The sequence below is a fragment of the Rhea americana genome, unplaced genomic scaffold, assembly GCF_003343005.1.
Source record: "Rhea americana isolate MKP2758 unplaced genomic scaffold, rheAme1 scaffold_343, whole genome shotgun sequence".
Taxonomy (NCBI): domain Eukaryota; kingdom Metazoa; phylum Chordata; class Aves; order Rheiformes; family Rheidae; genus Rhea; species Rhea americana.
In genome coordinates, this window is record NW_028186472.1 from 398,112 (window position 1) to 421,390 (window position 23,279).

Sequence of the window (23,279 nt, forward strand, 5' to 3'; positions counted from 1 at the left end):
AAGGGGGGGTGGGGGAACTTTGATCTGTACTCTTTCCCTAGCATTCACAAACTTAAAAAATGTTCTTGTTTAAAGTTTAATGATTCCCATGTCTGGCAGTGGACATTGACTACTGCTTCTTTTTGGGATGTCTCAGAATGCACCAGTGTATGTGGCTAGATCAACTGCTGATGGGTTAAAAGAAATGACTTGCGGTGTTCAGTCTTTATCTGCAACTTCAGTTTAGCAGGTTGTTTCCCTGCTTCTTCATATTTGTAAAGTGTACAAGATTTTGGCAACCTGCATTCTTTCATTTCTCTGTAGGCAGCAGCCCTGAGCTTACAAAATACTTCCAGCTGGACACTTTTGTTAAGTATACTTCCCCCCAGAATTTCTGCATCTAACGGCGAATAGATTGTGTTAATTCTGCATGCACACAGGGAGATACCTGGAACCATACAAAAAGGCAGAATAGGAAAAGTCTCTCCTTAAGTATCTAAAAAACATATAGCTAGCATTAGAGCAGAGAGTCACTGGACACCCAYAAAATAAGTTCCAAAATGCATGAAGGTAAACATTACCTTCCCTTACATACAGCATCCTGATTGATTGCTTCAGGCATGGATGCTGCATCTTACACCAACACGTTTGTAAGTCCAGCTCCAGAAGAGCCTTCAGAGCCATACTGCAGCCTTGCAGTCCTCATGAGCTCCTCCCCAGTGGACACAGCAGAGCTAGAATCCCAAGGATTCACTAGCAGTTGCAGGTGAGGTGATTATGAGAACAGCAGAAATAGCCTGCCATGTAGGACTATTGTTCTTAGTGAATGTGCCTGGGAAGAGAAACGCTGTGTAAAGTAAGTCAGCCCTGCTGCAGAGCATAGTTGATAGAGGATAGTGTTGGAAGCAGCCCAAGTCCTGGTGAGCTCGTAAAGGCTGCTAAGGCACTAAAGACTGCCAGCATCTAACACAGAACCTCAGTGTATTTGCATGGGAACACTGAAAAGTAGGTTGATGAGGTCATGGAGAGGTCTGACTAAAACCTGCACACTGAGGAGAGAAAATACAGTCTCACATACAGATTTATATCTAAATCTAATCTTCTCCACAAGGCACTGCCACATCTTTACTATTGTTAGTAGAGCATATTGTGAAATAAAAAGACCAGAGGAAAATTCTCTAAAGAGACAAGGTGAGACACAGCTACAGACATGAACAGAAGTGAAGAGGTGCAAGTACAGAAAATAGAGAAAGCAGCTTTCATGCAGCAAGTACTCATCCTGCCTACCACTCTGTAAGACAGTCAGAGGCACTTCACATCTTCCGGCTTTGCCGGGAAGAGAGTTAGTAACACTGACATGCTGTATCTCCAAACATTCACCTGATAGATTTGTTCTCACTACTTAAAAATCTAATTGGTTGTAGCKTCTACATCTGTCATCCATTCGGCCTGAGCCCAAGGGATAAACAGAGCTCACCTTGTTCTGTTTAAATAACACAGCTTTTGAGGTTATCAGTGTTCTGTCATCTGCTAGAAAATTACCAGGCTGCTCACATGCAGTGGATTTAAGACTGATCTATTATGCTGAAGGGCAATTTGCTTTGCTGTAGCCAGGTGATAAAGCTCTGTGTGCTCATTGCAAATAGTAATAGTAATATCTCTAGATAGCAGCTGAGTTGCTTGTTCTACCTTGGGAGTTTGAGACAGGCCAGGGCTCATTATCCAATTTACCATTCTGCTCCCTCAGTGTTTGAAAGCCCTTTCACTCAGTACACCTGGGAGAGAGAGGCCTGACTGTGGGCAGAAAGGTCCCAGGAAGGAATGTGTCTTGCTCCTTTGGTTTCAGACAGTTATGTAGGCATTAAGTAGAGCTGTTTGTCCACCCCAGAAGTGGTAAATTGCTGCCTTTAAGTCTTGGCCTTCCTGGGAAGGAGCATACTGGTACAGTAGTTTTATGAAAAGCTTTATTAATATTCCTCAGGGTACACTTATCCATTTATAGTCTCTGTACCAATTGTATTCTGCACTGAGAATTCTGCTGTCTCAGTCAGTCTGGTGTCCTGTCAACAACATTGTGAACATGCTTTTATTTTGCCACACACCACCAAAATGATAACCCTCCTCAAGCCATACCACCTCAGTTCTTAGTGTTACAGGAGAGTTCTAGCTCTTCCAGTGAAAAAGAATGCAGCTGGGACAGATTTCATTATCTTCTTTTATTTCTTAAAATCTCCTTGTGACCTAAGTCATACAGATCCCTGGAGAGTTGAGGATTTGATTGCTGATGCTGTTCACTGATAGCAGCATTCCCTCCAGGGTGTGCGCACAGAATACTAACGTCCTGCTGATACCACTGGGAGTCAAACACCTGCCATGTGATAAACAAAGAGCCCAAACTATTACTGAATGTATCTATTTTGTTTGTGACTTCTTCAGCTGCTTTGCACATAGGTTCCCCTGGATGTCAGTGGACTGCTCAGACTGAGAAGCCCCAGTGTACAATTCAAACAGCAGGGTGCAGTTTAGTAATGTATCAGCTGGGTTTTGGGTAAAGTTTGTGTCCCAGCTAGTCAGGAAACAACAGGAGAATCTCAAACATACTGTGTAACGGATTGATTTCATTATCTTCCTTCCTCTGAGAGTAACTTTAATGATATTTATCATCATTTGGAGCCTGAATCTTAACTTCTTAATCACAGTAGGATATGCTTTCTGGTGTTCCCTTCCAGGCAGCAAGGCTTATTCCACACCCTTGCTGGACTTGGCAAATGGATCAGGACCATAGTCAATCCTATTGCTGATCTTTCTGCTGAGAGTTGTAGTATTACATGATCATTACAGGTCTCTCTGAACTGTGGGACAAGGAATACTTCATCCTTCTCTCTCCTTCTTGGCATGGTGCATGCCCTTAGCTGGGCCCAATTCATGTTGGGCCAAACATGGGAACATAAGCCTAAAGCAGATATTACTGTTTTTTAAAATAATTTGAGGAGCTGGAGTTCACTGCTGCAGGTATGTGTTCCTCGTTCTGGACATAATGTAGGTCACCCATAAGGATGGCTGTCATCCAGTGTTAGTGAGTATGGAATAAGTAAAAGGGATGCCTGTTTGTGCAGAGAGACTCTGAGGGAAATGTGGGAATCAGATTTATTTAAATGTATCACAGCAGCACATAGCTGAGTCTAAACTGATGGAGGACCTACAGAGCACATAAATTTGTCCCCAAGGAAAGAAGTACGGAGGGCTAAGAAGTGTAGGGGGCAGAGATAAGGTATAAGGGTGACTGTCACACATGTGCAAATACTCTCACTGCCATTTGCCAGCAGCTGTGGCCTTTTTGTTGCTGTGTTCCAGTGCTGGCAGAAAGTCAGGAACCCTGTTGCCCTCTTGATTTTTTTGGAGTCAGGGCTCATCGCTTTTAGCTAATTGAAATAGCAGTTTTGCCTGGCAAGAACACAGCATCCAAAGCCTCAGTTGCCTTCTCTACATAGCTAATAAATGGATACAAATACGGGGATGTTAATTTGATTCTTCACCCTTCAAGACAAAGCTCCATTTGGCTGAAATCAGTTAAGTAAAATCTGACAACTGTTTYCACCATTCATATCTCAAATGCAGCCTATCATTAATAATACTGGTGGACTACTGACTAGGAGYAGGTATCACAACTATTGGTCGTTATTAAAAAAAAAATAACTTGAGTATGTGAAAGTGTTAGGTTTCCCAAAATAAACCTGAGGGTAATAGATATCTAAAAGTTTCTCTCTCCCCTGACAGACAGCAATTTAGGGAGTTTCACTGCCAGTCACAAGCTACTAAACACAAGCATAATAGCAAATATAAAGAGGAAAAGAGACCTGCATTTGTGTGTGAAGGTACTTGAAATGTTCCCTGAGCACCGAGGAATGACTCTTCTAAGTAGCTGGTTCATCACCAAAAGCACTGAAAGATGACTCCTCGAACAAATAACCTTGAGAACGATGCAGTTAGAGAGAGTATGTTGGTGTGTTAAAGGGCATTTGTAAGAAAATATGGTTATCAGAATGAGACTATTACGAAAAGCATTGGTATTTCAGTAAGGATGAGAAAGGTTTTCTATCTCAGCAAGGTTTGTTCTCAGTGGACCATTTTCTCTGGGGATGAGGAACTGAAAATCTGTGTTGGGAGCTACACAATATACTCATAAAGACTAGCATGCTACATTTATGCTATTCTCTGTGCTTACTCTCTTACATGAAGTAGAGAAGTAAAATTTAAATATCAGAAGATACCAGAAGATCATCCTAAAAGAAACCTGCCTCCAAAGATTGAATAACTACACTGTTATAAAAGATTCAGGAAGTCCTTGAAAAGGTCTAAAAAGGAGCTAATTCTGCTCCTTAACAGGTCGGATAGGCCCCTCCAAGCAACATAACAGAGCATTGATGGGTTCGTGTTTCCTGTTAAGATTTCAAGGCAATCAGTTGGGAGTCTAAAAACATATGCAGGAAGCTGTCTGAGATAGATTCAGTCTAACAAGCCTACAGCAGGAGTTCTCAGATGCTAGTCTGTGTTTGTTAATCTGCTCTATCTGGACAAATTCAAGACTTCAGAGTGATAGTAAAGAAAGAAAGAAAGAAAAGTGTCTAAAAATTTTTCTTTTGCAATTCGAAAGAAATTCAAATCTGATACTTTTGGGTCTTGGAATTCAGTCTTTCCAGTCTAAAGTGCTGTATCAGTTTCCTAGTTTCACAACATTGTGCTAACAAGTTTAAGCCATCACTTGTAGTAAGAATCTAGGAGTCTTACTCTGTGAGAAAAGAGAGAGCTTGTGTGTTTCACATTCCAGTTTGGCATATCGCTGAGTACCTATCTGTATCAAATTTTGGTGATGGCCTTAATCTGAAACAAATCTTGCTTTTCTTCCTATGCATCTGTAATTTGGAATCTCACATCTTTATGAACTCTAACTTTCAGTGCCAAGTCAAAGTTGGACTCTGAAATGGAGAAAGTGTACCACAGAAAGAGAATTTTGGATCCCTTGACACTGGGGGTTAGTTACTTTTGGCTGGAAATACTATCACAGCAAAACCTTCAGTGAATAGCCTATATGTTATATAGCAGAGTCATAAGGGTTATACTACAGGAACAAAAATGTTGCAAGACTATCAAAGGCAACATGAGAATGTTTTTGAGCGTTATTGATGTTCTTCCTCTGGAAATTGTATTACCAGTCACTGATATCAAGAGTAACAAATTTAAAGAAACTATGAATGACAAAGCCCCAAGAGCTAAGAATAAAAGTAAAAAGGACTCGTTGGTTTACCATGTACCATACAATGTACGTGGACCATTAAATAGTGTTTATCTGCTATACCGCAGGCATCAAGGTGACACTTAGATCTTCCTCAGTCACCTGGAACCCCGGATTTCTCTACTTGCTTTGCAGTACCTGTGGGAGGAATATGGGAAGCAATGAGAGTTACTTGGCACTGTATCCTGATATAGGGAGGGGCAATGGCTCGTACACTGAAGGGGAGAACATACTGGTGAGACTTATGAAAGTCTCCTATCTAACATGCTGTAGGAGACCCTGCTTCAGTTGGACTAGATGATCTCCAGAGATCCCTGGATCCATTCTGTGATTCTATGAAATTTTTAACCCAATCCAGGCATCAGCCAGAAATAACAAGAGACAAGTAGCAGACAGTAATATAATACCTGGAAAATTTTTAAGTGACTGTATTTTCTTTTCCTGCTTTGGCCCACCGCTTAGATTCCATGTAGTAGGCTCAATATAAGGATCAAGCTAGAACTTCCTAACCCATCAGGCAGGGCTAGTAAGGCTGAAGTACAGGTTTTCCAGTAGCTACCACATATGCCAAGCTGTGAGGCAATGTTCAGTCCGTTTGGACAGAGCGTGCCACAAGATAGCTGTATCAGGTGTCTGGCCTATGGACCAGAACAGAGAGAGAGAGAGAGAGAGAGAGAGAGAGAGTTATATTTTCCCTTGTACAATTGGCACTTACCTGTGGAAAGGAATTGCAGAACCCTGTAAGAGCAAGCTGCTCTGTGAAGCTTAGTCACTGAGAGACACTGCAGAAGCTGGCATGGTACTTCTGAAGTTAACACAAGGCTCCTTTTCCAGGAGGTATGATTGAAAATGTTAATATACATTGCGACGGGCTGGCAATCCATAACACGCTGTGAAGTGTTGAGAGATGTGTATCTTCAATCCCATACAAATACACACCCGTAGACAAGTTCCTTAGTCCTGTCTCAGCCCCTATACTCTTGCTCCTGCTGCAGGGACTGTACATAGTTTTAGAGGGGCAATCATACAAAAATAGCTTAGGGCTTTAGGAACAGGACGGAGCGACAGTATGTCTCTGGAGGAAGAGTTTATCATGAGCTCTAGATATATTCTCCTGAGGTTTTCTCTTCTGGTATTTGGAAAAGTCAGTTTCCCATTTCATGGTCTACCTACTACAATACCAATTAAAAAACCAAAGATACAGTATCTTCAGGTACACATTGAACTGTTCTTAATTCATAGAAATATGTTAATAATTACAACTTAACATGGCTATTGAGACAAACTAAGTCACCAGCATATGAGAGAAGAAAAAATTGTGCCATCTTCATTCAAAACAGAATATGAAGCAGTGTATTTTGTTGATATAAACTTTGAAAGCACTTGGTGAATGTCAACAGAGCTTTGAAATTAAAATCTTTTCTTATTTCAGACCAGCTATTTTTACATCTCTGGCTTGGGTTAGTTGGGAAAGGATAGAAGCCACTTGGGACATGCTTTATAATGCTGACACTTCTAAAAGATGATGATAATAGAAGTGTTCTGAGTTTAGCTCTGTCTATCTGAGCCTATTTGAAATGCAAAACCCCAAATTCCTACATAAAGAATGCCATTTGAAAAAAAAAAAAAAATAAATAATGAGATTCTGTACTTCTGAATGATGGAAATAACACAAAGTCCTAAAAATGTCAGCTAGGCGAACTCTGGCTCTCACTTRTTCTTCATGTAATTGGGAAAATAAATAGTCTGAGTGTAGTAGAAAATCTGTTTCAGAATAACAGCCTAAAAAGAAGTTGGCACTGTTGCATCATATTCAATCCCTAGATATTTACATTTGTATATGCTAATTTGATAAGGTTGAGTTAATATTCGTATGGATAGTGCAACACATTTTGAAATGATTTATGCAGTGTGGAGCAGTACTCTGCTTTGTATCTCTGTTAGTTCTCAAAAGCTAAGCAGGATCAAGTTGGCTGAGTATTTCGCTAAGAAATCTTGACATAGGACTTGCAATAGTACTAGAGGAAAAGGTACAGGAGATTCACTGGAAATTGCATTTCCTTGTGGCATTTTGTGGTAGAGTAACTGTACCCGGGTTTGGGCTTGGGGTCTTTTTGCATAATATGTGACCTCCTGTCTTAAAGTTTTGCACAATTTTTTAAAGTAGTTAGGACATTAAAGCCAGTGTTTAGTTAGCCCAGTGTATTCTTCTTTTCTGTTTTGTCTTGCAGTTTTAGTGGAGTTTATCATGGCGTTCCTTACTTGATACTTTGTGTGCTATTTTATCTATTTATCTAGTTTTATCCTAGAAGGAGCTCTGTTTTACTGGTTAGTCAAGCAATCAATGTAAATAACAGCAGTTTATCAGTTAGCAAATTTTTTGAGACCTTCTGAAAAAAAAAAGCACAATCCAAGTGTAGGACATTTTAAAATATAAGATAATTATGTCCAATTCTCTCACTCCTTTGCACAATTTTACATGCAGAAGAAATTATACTCTTCTGAAAATAGTTGCAATATACTGGTTTAATGTAAGAAAATATAGAGGCATTGTTTAAGTGTCAGCCTTCAAAGGTGGAGAGGTGAAGTAGTGCATCTACAATATAGCAAGAAATTTATATGTCCATAATAAGCCTCATTTGTCAGGAAGAGTACCTCGTAGCAGTTCAAATCCAGAGTAACCCTTTGGTATGCCTTCAGAATTAGTGTTTAAAGAACCTCTAGGCTGGTGAGAGTGAGCTGTAAAACAAGGGTTTAAGTATGGGGCAACTGGAGAGATCAAGTCACAGAAAGAAGGAAGAGGTGCTTCAGTGATTTCTGTAGCAAATCTGTCTGCTTTAAAAAGTAATCAATACCAGATAGGCTAGCTTGCTTAAATGGATCCATTGCAGTTGTTATGTGATTTTCATGAGCTGCTGTATAGAAGGAAAGAATTTCTCTAAGTGGGCAGAAATAGGGCATGCTGCTATCTGCAAGTGTTTTGCACGTGCTTTTATCATACTGACATTTTTATACATGAAGAATGGCACAGTTACACTAACTCTTCCAAAACTTACTAAAAAAAAAMCCAAACAAAACAGCTACCCAGGCACCTCATGGGACTGTTCAGTGGCTACTGAAGTCTGGAGGTGGTCTTTCAAGAGTCCAGATGTACTGTGATGAATGATGTGAGTGGAAAACATAGTAAAAATGATGAAAGGAAGGAAACTTCCTCTCTCCTTGTCAGCTCAAGTTGAGCATTGTAATGGACATGAGAACTTCTAGCTTTCAGTGTTTATCTCCTGTGGAACAAGTTTCTTTTCCTATTATGAGAATGAGATAATTAAAATACTTCCCTGTTTCTTAAGATATTAAATTGTGTTAGACAGCATCCTTTCCTAAATGCCAATGTGAAATCAGATGCATTATCAGGACTTCAATTTAAGGGCAGTCATTTTTCTCTGAAGGATGTTTATATTGTCTCCTCTCTTGTTAAGATTTGCATTTTAAACTGATACTTATTTATTCCATTAATTACAAGAAGGTTTTTGAATACCAAAAGCAGAAATGTTTGTGTCCTTGTCCTTCTTAACTGGCCAAATCTTGAAATGCTCAGCCATTCTCTGTCCTCCTTTCAAAAGTCCGTGCTGTCTTCTATACTGAACACATGTATCTGCATAAATTTCTGGTAAGGAATTCCTGCAAAATTYGCATAACTTCCTTTTAGAAAACAAAACACAAAACATTCTTTTTTTGCCTATATCTGTATATCTGCTTGTAGATTCAGTCTCATTCTCCCTACTTTGGAGGTTGGACTAGATGATCTCCAGAGGTCCCTTCCAACCTTACTGATTCTATGATTCTAAGTGTAATGGAGATGCAGCAAACCTGGAGAGAGATGTAGCAGAAAAGCCCTCCTGCAGACTCCAGTCATGCTTGAAAGACTGTGTTCCTTGTGCAGATTCACAGGAAATGTTCTTACTGTTTTGTGTAGGGAGATAGAGCAATAAACAGGACTCAGGACATCCCTGCTACTCTTCTGCCCAAGTCTCAAGACACAGGACTTCTCTGTCAGTAGCCCAGCTCAGATGGTTGTTTCTAGATGAACAAAAGCCATCCCAGCTCACAGCAGAATTACCTTGTCTCTGTCAGCAGCCTGTGTAAGGTAGAGCTTCCAACCAGGAGCAGTGACACAGATGATAAGAAATTTCCATTCTCCAAACTAAGAATATCTCTTTGAGAAAGAGAAATGCTTTCTTGTTTGTTTTTTGGACTTCTAGTTGTGTGGTAACATCTTCTGTTTTACTTTTTACTAGCATAAGAGACATTCCCATGAAAGACGATAAACAACTCAGAAATCAATTTCTTGGAATTTTGGAGGCCAGAAATTACAGCACTGCTTTTTTCTTTCTTTCAGAGTGTATATTAAGTAAAGATATGTGATTCCCAGGAGTATTCAGAGACAGCTCTTTGTGTATACAATACGTTCAAATATATCACATCTGATGATGTACTAGTAACTATTTGGTATTTGTTCCGTATTACAACTCTCCTACTTTGCTGCTTATGCTATTTAAATGCTATCTTTGAATGCTCAGGCTAATCTATGTGCTGTCCTTAACCTCTGCTGGATTGCAGCCAGACTCACATACAAAGAAAAGCTTTTCTAGACACCTGACTTTTCCCTGGACAAGGCTCTTACTATTCCAGGAGCTGTCTAGGAGCAGTTCAAATCAAATTAGCCGTGCACTAACATATTGCTGCATCCTGAGCACCACCAGAGACCTTGGCAACTCCATATCTATGTTGAATGATGCTGTCTTGTTCTGACCACCCCGTGTTTCCTGTGAGAAGCTTTGAATGCTGTCACAGTTTAGAGTTTATTTATGTTTCGTCTTGGTATATTTATACTTAATTAGATGAAGGTGATTTTGAGGTGAAGGCAGCTGCAACTTTTAATCTGCTACTGTCAGTGTAAAGTTCCTGCAGCCTGTGACTGGCAGAGGTCTCTCCATAGTGTGATTGCCCTGGGTCAGCTCCTTGCTGTAGAGCTGGGCTGAGCAAGCTCTTCTCATATAAATGGCTAGAAATACAAAAGTTTTAAGGAAGATAAGAAGATTTTATCCTCTTCCTTACTGCCTTTTCCTAAGCTTATCATGACTGATCCTCTGCCATTAGACGCTGCTGGAGATCAAGACACAGGAGGTGCTTCTGCAGCCATCAAGGACAAGGTGGTAGAAACTAGAGTTTGACTTTTGTTTGTATTCAGGGTATCACTGCCCATGYATTAAGGACTAATCAGCATTTCAAGCAAGGATGCTCTTTGCAGGCTTGCTGTTTAGAGAGCTGAGAGCAATGCTCCCTAAGAACAACAGGAATTTGCCTATATTATGGGTGTAACTGGTATAGGAGAGGCACAGTTAGTAAGTGGCAGAAACATACAGRTTTCAAGGAATGCCAGGAGCAACCAGAGGAAGAAGAAAGATAAAGAGGGGTTAGAAGGGGCATTAGCAAAAGGAAAAAACAGTATTTGTCTAATCCAGACCTTAGCCTGCGGTGCCTTTATACCCTCTAGTCATTCTTTTGAGACATGGAATGTACACTAGTACAATTACTTTAATGATTACACTTTATCTTCCCTTACCAAGGTATTAAAGAGGAACCAGGGAGCACATTATGAAACATACAGCCCTATTTAATCATGATTCCCTTTAAAACAATTGCAGGAAATCTCACTCTTACAATTACGTGAGTGTAAAAATCAGTTTTAAGCTTTTTGAGGCCTTCACAATTCATCAGTTTTTTGGTTTGCAGTATGTGGAGCTGTATCAGCCTGGTTCCAATTAGTTGATTTTAACACAAACGTGCACACACACACACACGTACACACATGAAAAGTAAAAAAAAACCCTCAGAAGGTTTGGGGCTGAAAAACTGAAGAAAAATATTTGTTTTGGAATTCTTGGCCAACTGATCTTTGAAGATCTGAGATGCTGTGCTGCCTATATAGTRTGAATCATGTGACTGCAATGCAGCCAGAAGGTGATGTTAGAAATCAATGGGATAACTGCCTCCTCAAAGAGAACCTGCAGCTTCTATGCACAGAAAAAGACAGCTTTTAGCAGGGTGTCTGGTTTCCACAGACCTACTGCTGTTCAGGTTTCTTCATTCCCACCATTTTCCTTAGCATTAGAAAGGTCTCTTGGAGTAATTGTGTTGTAGGCATAAAAATCACTACTGAAAAGTAAACATACCAGTGATTATCTGGACGCTGATTTAAATAGGTTGGAAATCATATACGTTCTGATATCTCTTTGTGCCCTGGTGACCCCCAGGTGGCCTGTGTTCCTGAAAAAACTTTTGAAGGAAAATAAATTCCACCTGCTCTTTAATGCAGCTGGAGGCACAGGGTGTAAGGTTGATTCAAAGAGCTTTACAGGCTAATATTTAAACTTTCAGCCTGATTTCTCATGAGCAAGCTCCTCAAATTGGTAGATAGAATTTAAAGCATTTTTTGCGTAGAAAAGCCCCTGGGATTAATGTAACCATTTGAAACTTGAAGATAGGTACAGCATTTGGTTTCTTAGCAAAGTCATTTCAGACAGCTCAGTATCATCTAACAGCAGTCTCTCAAAACTATGGAAACTTTTCACACTATGTTTTTCTGGGTGAAAATCTATAAGATATTAATCCAGCCAGCCCCCACAGTGATAAATGTGAATTATGTTGCCAGAAAATTGAGGTGCATTTTCACYGTTTTGAGTAGTTTGAGGAATACAAACTAAATCTCATGAATGAGTTGCCATCAGAAAAGCCCCTTTTGTAATTTCAGCAAGTGTGAAAGGAATGGAAAGTTACGCTACTTAAACTCTTGCATTCATTTAACACAGGCAATTATGTAACAATTTCTGCCATGAATTGTTTGACTTCATTTTATTTCTATTTTAAATGGTTGTTTTATTATCTAATAAACCACTAGCCCAAAAAGGAACACCAGCTTTTCATTTATAAAAGCATATCGTGAGAAAAGCAACCACCTAAAGATTATGCAGTGTAAAATAACTTCCCCTGACCTACAGGCTGGGGATTTGAGGGTGGGGGTGGGTGGGTGGAGGAGGGTTCAACATTTCATTACCTTCGAACAAATGGGATATATTGCCGTATTTTTTATTTGTATTTGTTGTTCAGTATGGGAGCCTTGTCTGAGTGATCCTTAGTGAAAGATTATTATTAGTGTTATTCCATACCCAGCAGCTGTGTTGTGCTGTATTTCCTAGATCCAGGATATCAATAAGTCTGTTTTCGTTGGTGATTAACAAAACTAATAGCTGGACCTGGGCAGCAAAGCAGACTACAGTATCTCCCCTAACCTGGGTCAAATCAAGTTCATTTATAATCTTTGTGTTCCTAAGTGAACCTCTCTTACTCCATCCTGCAGCCAAGGCAAAGCAGTGACAGAAGTGTCTGTGTCTGCACAGCACAGTGCTAAGCTCTAATGCTCCTTCTACCTGCCTTTTCTTTTGCTTTGCAGATAAACCATCAGGGCCAAAACAGGCAGGTTCCACTTTCTATGTTTTTAATAATATGTAGTACTGTGCAAGTTTGACATAAAAGAAGTAATGATAATATCTAGCAAAGGCCAGAATGACTGGATGCACAGTAGAGCAGAGCTAATGGCTATTGCTCCTGGAGCCTAGGGTTATATTGGGGGTGGTTTCTTCGCAGGGTGGCTAGGATGAAAATCACTGATGCTCATTGTCCCTGAGAATGATTTATTTCCCCTCGTTGTTCCAGCAGTGAGTACAAATGCAAAACTTTCCCCCAGCTGAGAGGTATTTTTCCAAATAAAGTACCTTCAGCTGTGGTCATCTGTAATTTGAAAGCTGCTGCTGTTGAGATTGAGCCTAGAGCTAATTGTCTTTGTTGAGAACTGAAGAGCAGCTTTGCAGTGCATGAGATTCTAGCTAGTGCAACACCAAGGCTGGCCAGAAACTGCTTCTGATTTTCCCTTAAAGAAAGCATACAAAAAGAAGAACAAAAAAGCATGCTTGATTGGTGGGAGGGGGTAGAAAGGGAAGAGAATGGAGAGGAGTGTTTTTGTGGTTATTCTTCTCTGCTTGACAAGGGAGATTTCCCTTGCACAGGGCTTCCAGCCTGACTTTGTGTAGTAAAAAGCAGGCAGAGGGCAGTTGTTGAAATGAGAGAAAGATTTTCTTTCATGGCCCTGCTGGGCCAGTGTGCTGTTGGTACTTGTCATTTCTTCATCCTAGCATTTGCCTGCCCTTTACAGACTGGACATGCTTTTCATTACATTTCTGCCCACCCTGGTCTGTGAGAAATTGGGAGCTAGAGAAATGTAGTTTGTTTCAGCTTTGCATTTTTGCTAAAAGGAAAAATATAATCATGAGATGGGCTGGGGGACAAACAATAGCTGATTTACTTGGTTAACTTAAACAGCATATAGTGGGTAGCAAGGGAGGCTGCATCTCTCCTCCAGCAATTATTCTGGGAGGTCTGCAGCACCATTACATGTTATTATTACTTTCTGGATAGCGTATACATTTTTGCTATCATACAGTTTTTCTCCTTCATTTTTCATGAGAACTGGAATTAGATTAATGCTTAAGCTATAGAAGAAGCGGAACACCATGCCAGTCTGATTTATTGACCACTTAGTGCTGATGAAGCTGCAAACAAGAGCCAAACAGATGTTGCAGCTGCATTTCTCTTTATCAAAACTAACATTTTTAAATCTTTTTAACCACTTCTTGTGCTGTCTTCTGTTTACCATACAACATGAGGAATACTGGAACGAATTCCTCTAAGACCTTAAGGAGAATCTGCTGCAGGGGGGGGGGGGGGGGGGGGGGGGGGCTGTGTGCCTAAGGTTTCAGCATACCAAGTAGGCTTACCAATTTAGGGACAGGTGGCAGCAACCTTGGCTCCAATATGTGAAAATCAAATTCGCTTTGCTGAGGTTCTGAGTATAGAAATTATTGACTACTCTGAAATGGGCATGTTTCCAGAGCCTTCTGCGTTCTGTGGTGGTGGCGTGGGATTTCCTGTAATCTAGACATCGGACTTCTGAGATGGCATATCTAATGTCTGTCCTGGGATGTTTCCTGCTTAGGAGTTACTATTGCTGTAAAAAGAGAACAGTTTATGTGAATCTTTGCAATTAGTGAATCCATCAGGGAACAGCTCTTCCATCTGGGAAGAGCAGGAGGCTTCGTTTCTCTTGTCTTCAAAGAATGGTCCACATACTGTTCAGTTAAGGCAAGTCAGTTGAGCAGCCTTCTGGTTACTCTGCCACTGACCTACTGATACCAGTAATGATTTGGATCTTTGATCCATCCATTCCTTAGCACTGAGCTGCGGTTGTGCTTTTGAGCATGTGAAAATGTAATGCTCAGGGCAGATGAAGCCTGGCTTGATGGAGATGAAGTAAGGGGGTTGGAACTATGACTAAGGACAAAATGTCCCTCTGACAGAGAGTTGCTGGACACTGAAAGTTTGAGAACTGATGGATCTGAACTTGCAGTTAGGTAGAAGGTTCATGACAAGGGAGTCTCCTGCTTAAAACCGTAATCCTCTAGGAAGCCATATGTGCTTGGGGGTGACTCAGGCCTCATGGCCTTATTACTTAGCTGAATATCCTGAACTCTGCTGGGAAATGGCTTGAAGAAAAACTGTTGCAGACTCACCTCTGCAAAGGACTGAGACCAGGCATTCAGCGTTCGATGACAGCAGTGAAGTAGTCCCAGCTCCCATGCACAAGAGAAATTCTGTTATTATGGAAAGAGGCAATGTTGCATGTGCTTTTGTCATTCCAAGCAGGCACRGGTCTTCTAGTCCCTTTCTACTCTCACACTAAGGATTTCCTGTTTGTGGCTGGCTGCCACAAAGATGCTCTGAAATCAAGTTGCAGTGACATCTCTAGGGCCTGTCAATCTTTCCTCCATTCCCAACAGTGTGAATGGGAAATAAACTATTACAGCTTTTCTCCCACATGTGGGATTCCAGCTCGAAAATCTCATTTGGAGGGAAGGGGTGTTGTTCCTTGCATTTCTCAGGATTTTAGTGAAGATCTGGTTAGCTTCTGTCATCTTCTCTTTTCATTGTGGAGTTGATTAAAGGGGTAATGCTAATGGGAGGCCAGGTTGGATCTGACAACTTGAATGTAAGCAGAATTCTGCACTTATTGGAAAATCTGTCCCCAGAATCATAGCACAGTTCATTTTAGAAGGGGAGTAAATTAGCCTCAGGCATAAAATAAATACAGGCCTTCTCTTTCCAGCTGAAATTTCTCAATGTTAATTAGATCAGAGGTGCCTCATGCTACATGTCTTGGCGCACGACTCTCTTCCCTCCCCACTGTCTAAGATCTGAACATGTAGAAACACTCAGATTCTGATGCTTTTTGTTCACAGCAATTTTATTTTCTCAAATTCCAAATCTATTGTAATTATAAGGATTAAATTGTGCTAGACCATTACATTCTCTAGCATTTTCTGCTAACGTCAGATGTGCGCCATTTCCCTGGCAAGTCAGTCTTCATTCACAAACAGGTTCACAGTGAAGCTGGTTCAAGTTATCCCAGAGATGTTGTCCCATGGCTCTGCTAGGATCTCAGCTGTGTTTTCTTTGGAAAATGCTCCCAAGCAGGGAAGAATTTGAACAAATTGTTGTCCATATTACAGGCTATAAAAATCCAATAAGCTATTTAAACAAGAGATGCAAGGTCTGGATTGGAAGTTAGGTGCTTCTCTCTTCTTCTCACTTCTTACAGATATAGTCAAATGATTCAAAAGAGACAAAAATCTAAACTTTACAGAAGGGGAAAAGAGGCATTAGCTATTTCTTTCCATAAGATACATTCTCAGTCCCCCTTCTGGCTACCAGGTTTGCATTAGAGTCCTTGCTTCTTGAAGGCATTTGAGAAGAGCAACATGGTTAAGGTGAAATGGTAGTTTATGATCCTGTTTATAGGAAGTTCTGAAGAGTGGATTTATTGACAGTAAACTTATTTGTTTTGGTTTGGTTTGTTTGTTATATACTCACTTATACTCACTGAGAGTGATAGTCATCCTTTAGCTCTGTACCCATGAGCTGCACTCCAGGCCTCCAACTAACAATTCCTGTAAAGTGTTTTGGGTTATTAGAAGACTCAGCTGGCAGAGCTGCAGGGGAATGGCATACTCAGGAGGGTGGCTCCCAGCACCCTGAAGTGGTATTTAGCAAAGTGTCCATGGCTGTACTCTGGTGGGACAATGACTGCAAGCAAACTCTAGGAAGATGATGCTCCACACGTGGAGTCATTCTAAGTCACACATGGTGGCTGAGTGGCGCTTCTTGTTCGCAAAGCTGAGAGACAAGATCTGGTGTTGGTGATTGTCCTACTTTGAGCAGGAGGTTGTAGTGGAGACCTGTAGAGGCCTTTCTCAACCAGCACTTTTGGAAACCCAAGCTTAGGCAAGCACYCTAGTCCCTCAGCCCTTCTTTACACTGTAGTCTATTGAGAGCTTAGAGGCTGTAGTTTGATTTTTGATATATGAATGACAATAGAGTGGGACAGTCCCTTAGGATAATCTAATCTCACACTGACAAGACAGCAGAATTACATTTGTGCAAAAACTGACCCAATAAGACTATAACCAAGTCCATGGGTACAAGATGGTGATTCATTTTTAGTCAGTGTCATCACCAAAAAAAGATCCCCCAGCAGCATATATGTCCATCTATTGCATTTATACTCCAACCAGAGACACATTTCAGGTAATTTGTCACTTGGCTGATGTGGTTACTTATCTGACCACCACAGCAATACATCTGAGAATCAGTGACACAGATATAACCTTCACGTTTAGCAGGTAGAACAAATCTCAATAACTAGCAAATGCCTAGGAAAACCTATAAAACTTCCCTGAAAAGTAAGTGTGTAAACTTGTCATCTGGTGATTTGTGACAGAAGTTCCAGAGTGTTCAAAATAACTGTAAATCCTGAAATCAGTAGGCAGTTGTGCTGCGGTTCGTTAAAACACTATGCACAGCCTCTTAGTCTGATGTACTTGAACTTAGCGGTTATAGGGATCAGTTACCAGTGCCTATGTAAATAAACCTCCTCTGCTCTTGTCCAGTGGGGCAGAGGCTAGAGAATTGAATGTACAGTCTTACTAGGTTTAGAAAAGATCCCCAAAATACTGGTGAATGTGTCTTATCATCATAGCATTTCCCTAGTTCCTCAAAGGCCCGTCTGCCTAAACACGAGTGACATTTTTCTGAGGACAGCCTTGCTGGAACTGCTGTCGTAGATTCCTTGAGACCGCTTGCCTTTCACATGCTTTCCAATAAACTGTGAATCTGCAATTCTGATAGCAGTGGCAGTAGCTCATGTGGCTTCTCCTAGGGCTTCAGTACACTCTGCTGGACCCCTCTTATCTTTTGATCTTTCTGATTTTGCTGGTACTTGCTGCTTTAATGATGGTGAGCATTACAGAGAAGCAACATTGGCAAGCTGTGCAAAACCTGATCACACATGACCCTCTCCCAACAGCATGACTTTGTGTCTGATTCTTGAATTCATAGATGTGCTAATAGATACATAAAAATATATTTACTTACAAACATGCTCTATCATATACCAGCTGATAAGCTGGCAGGAAGTATGCTGTCAGTATACAGCTAGTGTCTGAGAGTGATGGGTGTTGGAACATGATGGGTGTTGGAACATCTCAACTGCTTGAGTCAGCTCCCTTTGAAACCAATGGGAGTTTTGCCATTGGACTCAGTGGAGCCAAGGTTAGGCTGTGATTGACTGCATACTAAAGCGCCCTTACAGAAAGAGGTATAGAAAATAGGGACAGCTATGATAAATGCTGCAAAGTTCTTTTTGAGCAGAGTTGTAGAGAGGAGGATTTTTGTAAAGGTTTTCAGGATTTAAAATTTTCTGCTCAGGAGATGTTGAAAGAAGGAAATTGAGCTTGTTTTTTATCCAGAATGAAATTCTAGCTCAATCATGTCAATTACATGAATACATCAATTCCGAAAGACCTATGTGTGTGCAAGCCAGTTCTTGAACTTAATCTGAGACCACATAGCACAAGGGAGTCTGCTACAGAGGTTGTCACTGGTTCCCATTTAGCACTGATCTTTTATGTCTTGAAGTCATTTTTGTTTAAAGAATTGCACTGGTGGCCTGAGTCCTAAGAATATAGAAGAGAGGCTCCCTTTGCAGAGGGGCAGTTTAGGACTCTTGGAATGTCTTGACCATCTGTCGTGTAGGGTTGTTTGGAATATATTTGAGTAGAAAACTAGAAGGTATCAGAAAGACAAAAGCACAGAGTGAAACATCTGCAGAGAATAATCAAGAGGTAAATGGATAGTGTGATCCAGGTGAAATTCAGTGTAGATAGGAACAAGATTAAAGAGACCTTGAAGAAATGATCTGAACTATTCATAGCTGTTATTTCTTAGTGCTGTCAAAATCAAATTGCCTTTGTTAGGAAATSTAAGTTGTGTGAAAATAATTTAATTGTACCTGAGGTTTTTTGAATGATCATTTCATGTTACAGCAGATTTGGGATAATGAACATGTGTATTCAGCATGGGCCATTTGAATAGAGACAAATGGGAAGCTTGATTCAATATGAAACTGTGAGTAATAAAAAGATGCCTTTCCTGTTTCTGAATTACAAGCCTGTATGTATATAGGCAAACATGGACGTGGAGATAAAATACCATGCAATGTGTTAAGCAAAAAACAATAATCAAGAATGTACTGAGTGCTCCAAACAAACTACTGAGGCTGTAGTTGTGCTGGAGGCATTTTATAACTCCTCTCTGCGAGGTTTTCTGTCTAGGGCACTTCACAATTAAAAGCAGGAATAAAATAACTTTCTTTCCTGGCAAAACAATGTTTTAAATAGCATCAAAAATACTGATGTATTATTATTTCTTACATTCCAAATTTTAGTTTTTCACATCTGTCTTGTCCTACTGATAGCTCTCTATAAAGAAATAGTCATTCTGTGCTGAATTATGTCACAGATTTTTCCAAAACATACATGTTCTTAATCTGTATGAAGCACATTTTAGTAGATAGAGTGGCATTCACAAGACTTGCCAGTCTGAGGTCAACTTTTAGATATAGATTTGCAGAACAAACCTCTTGGTTTTGTATTTAGTTTATATACTTTTAACATGACCTATAGGAACTCCAGTGCCCACCCACTCCTGTGGTCTGCTTACTTAAGCTGCAATGAAGTCAGAAAACTCAGTCATCTTGGCTTGCCTGGTGACAATCAGGAAGGAACTATCAGGTTGTGAAAAATACAGGCACAAGTATCTGAAATAAAGCAGGACACATGCAGAACGACGGGYGTGATGCCTGCCAGTGGCAGGGGAAACATGCCCTTGCTCTCTTTCTTAAAGCTTATGTTGAGAGTAAGAGGTGCCTTTCCATGAAATCTCCCAAAGCATATTACTTTTTATTACTTCATCGTGTAAACGATTAAGTTAAATTAGCTGATGGAGACTATTTGGATGTATAGGTAATCATTTTTACCATCAGAATCTTTCCTGAATTATACATGAGGAGAGTGATGTTTTAAAACTACCCTTCATCACTTCCCTATTTCTGAGCAGCTCCATCTGCTCATTTTGGAACTGGCTCAGGTGGCAGGTTAATTCCCCAGACCCCCAGAGAGAGAGGTGCTGCTGGACCCCCTGTCCCAATCAGGCCAAAACAAGCCAGCACACACACTTCAAAATTCATACTTGCCTGGCTGTAACCCCCATATTCCTTAATGAGTAAAATAGGCCCAAGTTCCTTGGAAAATGGAAGACTGAAAGTAAAATGTAACTCTATTTTGAGAATGCTACGAAGACCTTCCAATTGGTGAGGCATTTGATATCATTTTATATATTAATTCACAATGATTAAAAACATAGATCTTACCAGCATTGATGTAGAGTAAGAAAGAGCTTAGAATTTTATTTGCTTTAGCATTTTCCAAAATTATTCTGAAAAAAAATTGTTAACAATTCCCTCTTGGGTTTCCTGGCCTCTTCCCTAAGCAATACAACTCTTCTGTAACATAGGCTTCAAAAATCTGATACCGTAATCTTAAAATGTCCTCACTGAAAATCTGCCACTTAGAATTTCCATTAATAGAGAAAAAAATGCAAGTTTCTGCTTGGCCTCCACTTTTTGAGGACTTTATGACTTTAAATGAGACTTTAATGAGATCTGAGCCTCCAAACAGTTAGGGAAGCCTCTGATACCTGAAGCTGCTGAATTCCAGAGTACAGATGAAGAGGAAGCATCCTTTGCAGGGTTGCTCTATTATATTGTTAATGCTGATTTTACATTGGCACCATATGAAGGGATGGTTTTCAACTACCAGCACCATCTTGCAAAGTCTCAAGGAACTAGGAGACAGGATTATCTGCCTTCTCATCTCTGGGATGTGCAGGATGCTCCCCAATGTTCAGCTGCACACACAAGCTCTTGCACTGTTGCCCCTGCTGTCAGCAAGGGTGAGCACTGTCCTGCTTCTCTGTGGGCATGGGAAGGCAGACTGTGGGCTCTTATTGCAGGCTAGCCTTGGATGCAGCTGCAAGGGGCAGCTTAACTGGCCTTAATTTTGTGCCATGCCCCTCAGAAGTTACTTCTGCTAAGGGTGTTTTCAGGGCAATTTCATTAGACAAGTATCTCCTTGGCACAGGTGTCTGTATGTAGTTTTAGTTCACTGTGGTCTTTGTAAGAGAGTATTCCCATTAGCACAGCTTTGCAAACAAATGATGGCTTGTGTTCTATCTCCCACTCAGAACTGGGCTCTTAACAGCATTAATGAAACATTAGAGTTTTAATTACACTATTATCCTATTTATTTTCATAAATAATTCCAAAGCAGTCATTACAGTTTGTGAACTTAGGAGTAAATGACTTAAGGGAAAGAAATCAAGGTCTCAATCTTGTTATTATCTCTTCTATAATCTCCCTGGGATGCTGTTGGGAAACTAGCTGAGTTTTTCCTGTTGTTGTTGTTAAGATGATTCATTTACTCACACAGTGCTAACATACTACTAAGCTTCTTACTTGAAATGTCTGTGTCGGGGGACAGCGCTGCAGTGCATCAAAACAAAGTTGCATTTCTTTTCTTTTTCTCAACTCCCTTCAGAAGGAGGTGCATAGGGAAAGCGAGTGGAGCATTAAACAAACCTGCAGGAGTAAGTGCTTTGCAATTGTTCCAAAATGTTTTTGCACGAGTTCTACAAACGACACCCTCTGTTCCACTCCCAAGCTTCTGCAGCTTGCTGTTTTTATCATAAAGCAGCAAGATCTTCAAAAAACAAGAAATTGTAGAGCTGTCTGGAAAGAACATGTGCTTGGGTGTACTCTGTAATACTGTTAGCTCCTTTGGCTCCTCCCTCCCTCTTCTGCAAATGTACTGATAGTGTGGCTACTATTGATATTCTCAGGTGCATTTCCATATATTTAAGACAGTCTAATGTGGACCAGGACTGATAAAAGCACTTGATCAAGCAAATCACGTATCCCATAAGCCAGAGCAAATTATCTGGTGTTTGTTCTGACTGGCATTTTCAGGAGTCTTGCAAACGTTGGTGTTGTATGGGTTGAAAATGATTCTCACTGAGCAAACAAAGAGAACAGTGAGACTGCAAGCAACAGGCACTCAGGGTGGAGGAAGCTATCTGCAAACTCTTTTCCACCTCTTTTAAAGAATAGCTCTAGCTCTGATCTCAGAGAAATCTGGAACATAATGAGATCTAATTATCACTCTTTCTGTCATAATTTTAGTAATTATAAAACAACAGAAGGAAGATAAATCCAGGCAACACTGGGCAGGGGAGAGGTCCAACTACCTAACTTTTGTACTCTGTTCTCCTTGTAGAACCCAGACATTGTGTTGGTGCATTACCTGAATGTACCTGCCATCGAGGACTGTGGAAAACCATGCGGCCCTATCTTGTGCTCAATAAACACTGACAAGAAAGAATGGGCAAAATGGACAAAAGAGGAACTCATTGGACAGCTCAAACCAATGTGTGAGTATCTGAAGGCTTTTTTGCTCTTTTGCTGTCTGTGGAATTAATTTAGAGTGCAGTGTCTCTCCCTGCCACTGACCTTCCCTCCAAATGAGTCATTGGCCGCCTTCAAAGTCAACTTGCATCTGCATGCGTTTTCTTTCTTCCGAATACTCAACACATCTGGGAGGTATCTTCTCTGTGTATTAGTTGTCAGCTCTTTCCACTTACAGGTTTTTACAGAAAATCCATTTATGTAGTGGGTGAGAACTACCTAGATAGTCCTAGAAAAGATCATGTTAAGTTACCCTTTATACACTTTTTGCTAGGAATATACCTATTGTCCTGTATTTTCAAGCCCTGTTTCTAGGCACCTACTCTCTTATTAAGAACATTTACAGTACTAACAGGTAGGTTTCCCCCAAAGCTACTCCATGTTCACATTGTAATATTGTCAGATCGGAACGCATTGCTGCTGTTTACCAAGGGACTCTGTAGAACTGAGTATCTTTTTTAATCAGCACGGTGCCCCTGCTGAGAAGCTTCTTTCAAGTGCAAACTGTCTAGGCAAAATTTCTATTAAAGTACGAGAAATTTATATCCTCTCCATTGTCTGCACTGCAACAGTGGGGTCAGATTCCCTGATGATGTGGTTCTGTAAACTTCAGTGCAGTCACCCAAGTGATAAGTTCATCACATAATCAGTTGCCCAGCACCATTGGACAGTTAGTTTAGTCTGAAATGCCAGTTTGTTCTTGAAAGCCAAATTCTAGAACTCAGGTATATCTCCTCATGCCAGCTGAAAAAGCAACAGATATGATGTGTTTTAGGATGAGTTTCATTTACACATTTATCCATTTTTAAGTTCTCAATTTTTCAGTCTAAAGRAAAGGCTGCTTAGGTGTACAGAACCATCAGGAAGTTTGCTCTGCAAACAGGCAGCTCTGTGGACCTCCTTGCATTTGCTTTGAAGTAGAGT

General features: G+C 40.5%; 1 protein-coding gene across 5 annotated transcripts in view; it reads left to right on the plus strand.

The window, feature by feature from the left end:
• CAMTA1 (calmodulin binding transcription activator 1) overlaps positions 1 to 23,279 on the plus strand; it is a 421,647-nt gene that overhangs the window by 321,797 nt on the left and 76,571 nt on the right. For all 5 annotated transcript variants that reach the window (XM_085311536.1, XM_085311532.1, XM_085311534.1 and 2 more), the window contains one exon: positions 22,168 to 22,321. In XM_085311536.1, the coding sequence (XP_085167662.1) occupies positions 22,168 to 22,321 (154 nt within the window). The remainder of the gene's footprint in view (positions 1 to 22,167; positions 22,322 to 23,279) is intronic.